This window comes from Triticum aestivum, chromosome 2B, assembly GCF_018294505.1.
Source record: "Triticum aestivum cultivar Chinese Spring chromosome 2B, IWGSC CS RefSeq v2.1, whole genome shotgun sequence".
NCBI classification, from domain to species: Eukaryota; Viridiplantae; Streptophyta; class Magnoliopsida; order Poales; family Poaceae; genus Triticum; species Triticum aestivum.
In genome coordinates, this window is record NC_057798.1 from 453,037,331 (window position 1) to 453,047,629 (window position 10,299).

General features: G+C 48.8%; 1 protein-coding gene across 2 annotated transcripts; it reads left to right on the forward strand.

Moving 5' to 3' along the window:
- Positions 1 to 3,265: 3,265 nt before the first annotated feature.
- Positions 3,266 to 8,612, forward strand: LOC123045400 (cell division protein FtsZ homolog 2-1, chloroplastic). 2 transcript variants are annotated; one of them, XM_044468446.1, is made up of 8 exons: positions 3,266 to 3,512; positions 3,618 to 4,361; positions 4,461 to 4,760; positions 4,873 to 4,963; positions 6,466 to 6,590; positions 7,858 to 7,950; positions 8,133 to 8,198; positions 8,272 to 8,612. In XM_044468446.1, the coding sequence occupies exons 2-8, from the start codon at positions 3,759 to 3,761 to the stop codon at positions 8,386 to 8,388; spliced, it is 1,395 nt and encodes a 464-aa protein (XP_044324381.1). In that variant the 5' UTR covers positions 3,266 to 3,512; positions 3,618 to 3,758; the 3' UTR covers positions 8,389 to 8,612. The 2 variants fall into 2 exon arrangements, with proteins under 2 accessions (XP_044324381.1, XP_044324380.1); XM_044468445.1 differs by having other exon boundaries at positions 3,270 to 3,512; positions 3,612 to 4,361.
- The last annotated feature ends 1,687 nt before the right edge of the window (positions 8,613 to 10,299 follow it).

The window sequence follows — 10,299 nt, forward strand, 5'->3', positions numbered from 1 at the left end:
CACACTCGGTTCAACTAAAGTTGGAGAAACTGACACCCGCCAGCCACCTGTGTGCAAAGCACGTCGGTAGAACCACTCTCGCGTAAGCGTACGCGTAATGTCGGTCCGGGCCGCTTCATCCAACAATACCGCCGAACCAACGTATGACATGCCGGTAAGCAGTATGACTTGTATCGCCCACAACTCACTTGTGTTCTACTCATGCATATAACATCAACGCATAAAACCTGGCTCGGATGCCACTGTTGGGGAACGTAGTCATTTCAAAATTTTCCTACGCACACGCAAGATCATGGTGATGCATAGCAACGAGAGGGGAGAGTGTTGTCCCCGTACCCTCGTAGACCGAAAGAGGAAGCGTTAGAACAGCGCGGTTGATGTAGTCGTACGTCTTCACGGCCCGATCGATCAAGCACCGAAAGCACGACACCTCCGAGTTCTAGCACACGTTTAGCTCGATGACGTCCCTCGAACTCTGATCCAGCCGAGTGTCGAGGGAGAGTTCCGTCAGCACGACGGCGTGGTGACGATGATGATGTTCTACCAACGCAGGGCTTCACCTAAGCACCGCTACGATATTATCGAGGTGGAATATGATGGAGGGGGCACCGCACACGGCTAAGAGATCCAAGGGATCAATTGTTGTTATGTCTAGAGGTGCCCCCTGCCCCCGTATATAAAGGAGCAAGGGGGGAGGGGGCGGCCGGCCAGGAGGAGGCGCGCCAGGAGGAGTCCTACTCCCACCGGGAGTAGGACTCCCTCCCTTCCTTGTTGGATTAGGAGAAGGGGAAAGAGGAGGGAGAGAGGAAGGAAAGGGGGGGCCTCTCCTTCTCCTATTCGGACTAGAGGGGGAGGGGCACGCGGCCCTGCCCTAGTCGCCTCTCCTCTTCTCCACTAAGGCCCACTATGGCCCATTAAGCCCCCGGGGGGTTCTGGTAACCCCTCGTTACTCCGGTAAAATCCCGATTTCACCCGGAACATTTCCGATATCTAAATATAGGATTCCAATATATCAATCTTCATGTCTCGACCATTTCGAGACTCCTTGTCATGTCCATTATCACATGCGGGACTCCGAACAACCTTCGTTACATCAAAACTCATAAACTCATAATATAACTGTCATCGAAACTTTAAGCGTGCGGACCCTACGGGTTCGAGAACTATGTAGACATGACCGAGACACGTCTCCGGTCAGAAAACATAACCATCTTTGATTAACGAGCTAGTCAAGTAGAGGCATACTAGTGACACTATGTTTGTCTATGTATTCACACATGTATTATGTTTCCGGTTAATACAATTCTAGCATGAATAATAAACATTTATCATGATTTAATGAAATAAATAATAACTTTATTATTGCCTCTAGGGCATATTTCCTTCAATAACCTCTAAACCCAATTTCGTGAGTTATTGCATATGGGATCAAATGGGACTTTTAACTTAATACCGTGGTTGGGTTTTACCTTAATGCATGTTTACTATTTACGGATGCTTGCTAGAGTTTCAATTATAAGAACATATACTCCAAGTACGGAGAGTATATTAGCTTAGGCCCCTCCCTCATAAGTATGATGAGTTTCACTCATGTCATATTCAATTGCTGAGGGTCAATTATTTTATAATTGTTCTTCCAAAACCTTTACTTTATCGTTCTTTTATTAAAACAACAACTAACTTTTATTATCTCTCAGAGCTATCTTTTTATTCTTGCAAACATGTTTTATTTCTTGTTCTAGGTAAAGCCCGCGTTAGCGTGCGTAGAGCTATATCGGTTATTGATAGAACTTAAGAGAATATTAGTTCTACCTTTAGCTCCTCGTTGGGTTCGATACTCTTATTTATCGAATGGGCTACAACTAATCCCCAATACTTGTGGGTTATCAATGTGCCCTGACCACGCACTAACACACACCATATAATCCGGTGGCCTCACCAAGTCGTCCCATGGAGAACCGAGATCACCAACTGGTCTAGCAGACCCTCAGCGCACCACATGCGCATGCTCCAGAATCCGCCACTGCCATCTTCCGTAGTCCCAAATTCAGGAGAGATGCACGCAATGACCTTGCGAGGCCCAACTGCCATCAACGCCACCATATGGCGCCAGGCAGCGCCACCACCCTATGTGTGTCAATCAACACACGTCCATCACTGGAACCCCGCAACGTCACGCCGCCTAGACCCGTTGTCGCTGATGCGGTAGATGTCACACCGCACCACCTCCGACACCGGGAACCATCCGCGCTCGCCGTGCACACCCTCCATCTCAACGCCCAAGACGACGCCTCCAAGATGGTGACAACGCCATGGCGCCGCTGCCGCCCATTCACGGGGAACTAGGGTTTTCACCCGGGCACATAGGGAGCAGGGAGCAGGGGGCTGACCTCATGGTCGCCACCAAGGTGGGGAAAACACCCGGAGGCCATCGACGATGTGGCCGCTAGCGGCGGCCATAGGTGCCCCCTGGACAAGCTCTCACCCCAGCACCCACCAGGTTCGCCATCAACACCTTTGAGCATGGTCACCGGAGATCTAGACCCGCCGATGGGGAGAATCGCGCGCTAGGATGGTCCACCTTAGATCTGACGAGAGGCGCACGGGGAACCACCTCAGGCCACAGCCTCCGTCCACCAGAATCCCACTGCTCAAGAAGCCAAGGAAGTCGGACGGACCGCTCCAACAAACACCCATCACCGGTGGAAGGACGCCGCCCACATCAATCGAGGCCACCGCCTCAGATCCAGGTCCTCACCCGACCCGAGGCAGGGGAGCAACCGAAGGCCTCGCCGCCACTCCCCCTTGCAGGCGCGGGAATCTTGCGACTGCCTTCGGTGGCGGCGAGGGAGGAGGAAGGACGGGAGGGAACCGATGGCGGACAGAGTTGGGTGCCCCGGTGCACCTCCCGTGGTGTATCCTTGAGGAGACAAGCATGATATTTTCTATTCCCCTTCTCTGCAAAAATGTTTGTAGCACTGCGTTGTCATAGCCACGATTTAAATGATGCTTTTAGATAGTGCTAGCCAAAACTTTGCTGCTACAAATAAAACAACGAGGCAGCCAACAGTTTGCTACAATAAAACAAACTAGGCTCTAACTTTGCGAGCAACATGACAACATCTCACACTCTGCGAGAAATCTAACACCTGGTGATAGTATAGGACAAGGAGGCAAACGAAATGCCACCACTAATTGACATCTTTATAGTAGCAAGGGACAATTATACAATTCATCACACCACTAAATTCAGTTTTGGAAGCAAACAGAACCAGCTGTTCCGGCTCACACAGCCAGGTAGGTAGGGGTTTAGGAGAAGCCGCAAACCCAGCAAAAAACAGATACCAGATTCTACCACCTCCGGAACTGAAACCCCACTCCTCCCGTCGGCGGCCAACCACCTCAAATTCTCCACCTCCGTCCCCAAATCTCAAGTGCTTGCTGATTCTTTTGTGAAGCGCGCGGCGGCGATATCTTGGGATTTCGGCGCGGTCCGGCCTGAGTCGCCCGTGGTAAGGGTCTGACCTCGTCTCTTCCGCCCCAAATTTCTTCTACATTTCATTGTATCTTTTTTATGCAACCCAATCTTTAGACTTTGCCGTGCCCTAGAGCTGCAGGCGTGCCGCGGTCCGCCTTCTTCCCCGCCGCCGCCATCGCCGTTCCCGTCCTACAAACCAACCTCCGAATTTTCTGGGTGTGCACCGGCACGCCAGGCACATCATCTGGATCCGCCTCTGCGTGCCATTCAGCTCGCTGGGATGGCGACGCAGCTGCCATGCTTCACGCAGCTCACCCCGCCGTCACCTGGATGGAGAAACGAAGCGGGGAGCCTCGGGGCTACATCTGGGAGGGCGTTGGTCAGAAGCGTTCCATTTTCAGGTCACTCGCACATCAGGTGTCGCGCAACCCCACGCAGCGCTAACTCGTTTCAGAAGAAAGACTCCTTCCTGGACCTTCACCCGGAGGTGTCCCTGCTCCGAGGCGAGCAGAACGACGAGGCTATTAACCCAAGGAAAGCTTCTTCTGATGGGAGCACTTTGGAGGGGCTGGGGGTGCCGCCGAGCCAGGACGATTACAACGCTGCCAAGATCAAGGTCGTTGGAGTCGGGGGTGGGGGTTCAAATGCTGTCAACAGGATGATTGAGTACTCCATGAATGGTGTCGAGTTTTGGATCGTCAACACCGATGTCCAGGCAATAAGGATGTCCCCGGTGCATTCCCAGAACAGGCTGCAGATTGGGCAGGAGCTCACTCGGGGTTTGGGTGCGGGTGGGAACCCTGATATTGGGATGAATGCCGCCAAGGAGAGCTGTGAGTCCATAGAGGAAGCTCTTCATGGTGCTGACATGGTTTTTGTCACGGTAAATGTCACCCCCCTTCTAAATAAATGGCTTGACCTATGAAACTATCATGTTTATGTGGAGGTATATGATAATAGTGTTTCGGTGTCCATATTGCAGGCTGGAATGGGTGGGGGAACTGGAACTGGAGGTGCCCCTGTAATTGCTGGAATTGCCAAGTCCATGGGTATACTAACAGTGGGTATTGTCACAACGCCCTTTTCATTTGAGGGGAGGAGGCGGGCAGTTCAGGCTCAAGAAGGAATATCAGCCTTGAGAAATAGTGTGGACACTCTCATTGTCATCCCAAATGACAAGCTGTTGTCTGCTGTTTCTCCAAATACTCCTGTCACGGAAGCATTCAACTTGGCTGATGATATTCTTTGGCAAGGAATTCGTGGTATCTCTGATATCATTACGGTAAGTAAACTGACGTATGCATTTGAAACTCTTATCACGCAAGGCGGGAGAATGAATTAGCATATCAGAGATATATAACTTACAGAGATTTAATGTCCTCTTCCCCTTGCAGGTTCCTGGGTTGGTTAATGTTGATTTTGCTGATGTGCGAGCCATAATGCAAAATGCAGGGTCATCTTTGATGGGTATAGGGACTGCAACAGGTATTACATCTGAAATAAGCTTCTGGTGTCTTTTTGTTGATATTTATATGATTGCTGCACACATCTAGCTCCATTCTTTGCAAGTTGAATTCTAGTTTGCACTTTGCACCCTGTTCATTGAGAAAACTTCATTGCATGACGCAGCTAGGAGCAAACAATGTTAAATAGAGAAAAGTGATTGCCTGTCACAATGTGATGTTGAGTAGTGTTCGAAGATTTTGGTTCAAAAAGAGCTCTTTTACAGTGCCCCCAAATTATTATTAGCCGTCTATTGTCTTAGATCTAAGGGTCGTTGTTTACTGGTACTCCAAGAAAAGTATTATGGAATATGGAGTACTGCCACAAAATATCTAGGAGTACCTGGTTTCAGGGGTAAAAAGAGTAACTTGGAGAGAATTAACTGTCATGTATAAGCTCAGATCTATGGTCACATATGTCAGTACGTGCATATGGATGCGGTGAGCATGGCAGGTTTGGCTGCAGAGATAACCGTGAATAAAATGCTATCTCCCTAAAGAAGAACTTAATTGCTCAGGAACAGCCGGATATTAATTGTTCAGGCAGGTTTCTCACAAATTGCCCTCAGATCCAGCGAGATTAAACAATAATTGACATCATCGAGTAATTCTCTGTATCCTCCGGCCATCGGCGGCCAGCTCCGCCGAACGCGCCTGCTAAGGATGCTATGGGGGAGCGAATATGTACAGTTACGGAGATGGTGGCGGCGGGCCTCAACTGTTGCAAAGTAAGCAAGTTTTGTGTGATGCCATAGTTATCGCCGCTCCCATCACCGGCGCCCAATTTATATGTACTCCCTCCGTCCGGAAATACTTGTCGAAGGAATGGATGTATCTAGACGTATTTTAGTTCTAGATACATTCATTTTTATGCATTTTTGCGACAAGTATTTCTGGACGGAGGGAGTATATGTATAGTATTCTATTGGTTTGCTCCTACTAAGAAGAATATGATTAAAAACCTAAAATACCCCTATGCATCAAGGGCTAGATTTCACTGGTACTCCTTAACACCTAGGTGGCGTACCAGGGTACCTTAAAATTGCTAAAAAAAAGCAATGTTCAAAGCTAACACTGTATTAGGCTATTTGCTCCTATGCATGCTACCAACACTTGAATCTGTGGATGTATTATAGCTTCAGCATTGTTGTGTTTTTCGCCTTATGGCATCAAGTTAATAACATTGGCCATTTCTTCACCTTATGTCCTACACTGTTATTGTTGACTAATAACGAAACAAATTTACATGCCATACTAGGCACATGATAAAATTAATGGTCAAAACATAGTTCATATGTGTGCACTTCAAGAACCAACTATTAATTATACATCATACATGCCAGGTCGACATTGACGAATTGAGTTCAGTTTTCTTGGTATAGTGCTGTAGTTTGCAGTTTCCATGCAGATGCCATACAGCTATACTTGACTGACTTGAATTTTAACCTTTTTATTTTATTTTGTTGTGTTGCCTTAAATTTTCAGGCAAGTCAAGAGCAAGAGACGCCGCTCTTAATGCCATTCAGTCACCACTGCTAGATATTGGAATTGAGAGGGCTACAGGCATCGTGTGGAATATCACTGGAGGAAATGATTTGACTTTGTTTGAGGTTGGTTCATCTATTTGACAGTTCTTTGCTGATTTTCTCATGCCGTATATTGTTTGGTGAACTTAGTTTTTGTAGATTAATGTTCTGTGCACTCTTTTATATGGTTGTCTAGTTGTCATATATCTAATATGACATGAATACATTAAACAGAAAAGTTGCTACTAGGATACAACAAGTAGTATTATGTTTTATTCGTAGATGACAATATCAATCCAAGTGGGTATGATAACGACTTTATAGGGAACAGACACCTGGCATTTGTGGTGTACAGCTAGTTTCCCTTCTAAATCGACTGGGGCCACATTTTAATTGCTTTGTTTGTTGTGGGTGTTTCTCTCAGGCTCCTGTTGATTGATTTTGAGTGATCCCACAAAACAGAGTAATGATGCAATAATACTTTATATAGAATTAAGTTATTTAGAGGGTTCAACGTCCGATTAGATTGTGTTCTACACGAGTTTCAATACTTCGGTTGGCCTAGTTTTGGAAGTTGGAAATGACATGATCAAACAAAGATATCTTTTTTATTTTGATCTCATAATTTTATTTATTTATTGCCTTTAGCTATGTTATAAAAAGAAAACCTGATATTGTGTTTATCTGAAATTGTCACATATCTGTCGGTACCATGGACTTCAGGGTATCAAGTTGTCATCTCAGTATTAACCTGCATTCAAATAAGACCTATCTTCTAGTTACTGAATGTCGGAAACAAATTCTGAACAGCTGAGGGATGTTCTATGAAATCGTGATAATGGTGTGATCTATTTCGCTGCATGACGAGCCAGCTTTTACCAACATGTACACATTGTTTTTAACCATGTTAACATACAAGTTTGATTTCCCTTCATTAGGCAACTTGTTCCTGCAAAACTATACTATCAGTTGCTAATATATGCAACATACGAGGCAGATTCAACACTCAGTAATTTCCATCTATACAACAGTATATGCCCATAAGAAACTTCCTATTTCACAAAACTGCAATTATTATGTTCCTGGCATCAATATTGCTCTTGAATGGGTGAGGTGTGGTGCTGGAGCAGACCCACCCAAATATGTTGGTAAACTTGCTCACAAGAGCTACTTCCCTTGAAAACAATGATGATGCTCTCAAGGTCTCGGCATCAAATTTTACCTGTTGCCTGGGTGTCACTTTCATGTTTCCAGGGCGGTCATAGAATTTCAAGATCAGCTTATGTAGTCACCATTTGCTTCTAATGTCTAGGGTAAGCACTTACGGAGGCCTGATTTTCTTATTGTTTAGGTAAATGCTGCAGCCGAAGTAATCTACGATCTAGTTGATCCAAATGCTAACCTGATATTTGGTTCTGTCATAGACCCATCGCTCAATGGCCAGGTAAGCCGTACACATATTTATTTTAGCATGTTTCCATACGCCTGTTCATTTTAAGTATGTATCGGTTACATTTAACTTTTGCACTATAAGTTTTTCACAAGTTGGCAACTGCGGAAGAAATACGATTAACTTGTTTGTTATTTGCTTAGAAATGCTTATGCACATACTTTTTGTTAATGCAGGTTAGCATAACGTTGATCGCTACTGGCTTTAAACGGCAGGATGAAGCAGAAGGTCGCACCGCAAAGGTAAATACGGTTAGACAACTACTGGTCTAGATTCTGAGAGGAATTTCTTACGCGATCTCACGTATTGAACCAGGGTGGCCAGCAAATGCAAGGAGACAATGGTCGACATCCATCTTCCACAGGTGGCAGCAAGGTGGAGATTCCTGAGTTCCTTCGGAGGAGAGGTCCTTCTCGCTTCCCGCGAATTTGACTCTTCTCCAGGGCTCCCTTTCTCAGATATGCCTGTTGAGACTCGCCTCTCGTAGATTAGATGCCCTATTGTAAGATACCAGACCTGTAGAGTCTAGCTGTTTTCCGTAGAGGTTTTATTTTTTTGTAGTTTTGTTTGATCTTTCTGTTCTTTATCTTGGAATGCTACTGCCAATAATGTGTAGCTGTGAGCATATCAGTGTTGTAGAAAATGTTCTGCCCTCCTGGTGTGTCGTATCGCGTGCTCGTCTTCATGCCCCCACATGCCTACTTAGAGCAACTCCAACGAGCCGACCCAAACGGGCGGCGATTTTGTCTGCTTTTTGTCTGTTTGAGTTGACCCGGCGGACACCCATGTCGGCTTTTGCGTTTGGGTCGGCGCTTGCGCCCAACGCTGGCCTGACCCGTTTTTGGGGTCGTGCAAAAAAGAATACCACAAACATTTTGAAAAATAAGAACGTTAATTAAACATTAATGCCGGCCACAAATGCCGGCGAGAGTCCACCAGTCCACTTTTACATTAAATAAAACTAAAAACTATGAGGAGGCGTGCTGCCCTAGGCGTCCTCCTCGTCGTCATCGGGGCTGGTGAGGTCGATGAGCGTCGGCGCCGGGCGAGAATGCGGTCGACCAGGCTCTAGCGACGTCATCCGCCACTGGTTGTACCATCGTCGGCTGGGCTGGCCCACCGCGGGCAAGGCGTTCCTCCTCCCCCGCCTCGTGGCGCTCCTCCGCGTCACACTCCAGCATCTCGAGGTAGTCGCCCTCGCGGCGCTCCTTGGCTAGCCTTTACTGCCGCCATTGCTCGAGGTAGAGCTGATCCTGAGCTGACGTCGCCCCCAACCAGATCGGTGGAGCGCTAACCCACTCGCGCACCACCCTGTTCCATGAGTAGCTCTTTGGCTTGATGGTGGGCGGCGCCGGCTCGGCCTTGACGGGGTACGGTGGCCTCAACGGCGACACGACGCAGTTGCCGGCAGCGGAGAGCACCTTGGCCTCCGCCATGCGTGCTTGGTACGCCGCCTCCTCCTCCTCCGCCTCCTCCTCGCTTTCCTGGAGGGCAGCCGCCAGCGCCGCCTAGTACGCGGCCTCCGCCTCCTGGTCCTCGTTGCGCATGATGAGGGGGCGGCGACGGGGAGCCATGCCGCACGTCGCGGACGCCGCGTCTCCTGGCCTCCTCGTGCTTGAACGCGAACCAGGCCTCCCAAGCAGGAGAGTCGGTTGCGTAGGTGGGGTCGCGACGGTGCTCCGGTGTCAGTAGCTGCTGCCGGCGCCACACCTCCTCCACGTGTGCCCGCGCGTGCCGACGGCAGTGGGGTCCTCTCTGAATCCAAGTGCCAATCATGTGGCAGCGTCACGTTGGGATATGGGAGGGGGATGCGGTGCTCCCAGTGCCACTTCACCTGGTGCACTGGGACGCTGAGCATTGCCGAGGCCAACGGGAAGACGCCGACGGAGGCGGGGGAGCGCGCGGGAAGGGCCGGCGGGGCCTTGCAGTTGTTCTTGCCGGAGAAGAAGCCCATGGTGGTGGCTAGGGTTTGTCACCGACGGGGGAGCACAGGGGGTGGCTAGATGGGGACGGGATGTCTGGATAGGATGAGGACGCCCCCCGCATGCTTGGATTAGAAAAGGTCGACCGCCCTCGCTGACGCGTGGGCCCGAGGTCGGCGGTCGTCGTTAATAAAGATGACAAAGGTAGTTGGGCGGCCGCTATGTGGGGACGTGGCAGACACCGAGAGGACGCGCGATGCGTCCGCGCCGACGCATTTTAGCCGCAAATTTGGGCTGCAAATGGGTTCGCGCGAACGCGAAGCAGACGCGTTTTAGGAATGAGTCGACACGTTGGGCATCACTTTTGTCCGCGTCAACCCAAACAAACGGGGCAGATGAAATGGGTCACCCGTTGAAGTTG

Coding starts and splice junctions, on each gene's coding strand:
- LOC123045400 (XM_044468446.1), top strand. CDS start 3,759: ATGGCGACGCAGCTGCCATGCTTCACGCAGCTCACCCCGCCGTCACCT. Junction 4,761..4,872: donor GTATCTCTGATATCATTACG/GTAAGTAAACTG, acceptor TTCCCCTTGCAG/GTTCCTGGGTTGGTTAATGT. Junction 8,199..8,271: donor CAGAAGGTCGCACCGCAAAG/GTAAATACGGTT, acceptor GTATTGAACCAG/GGTGGCCAGCAAATGCAAGG.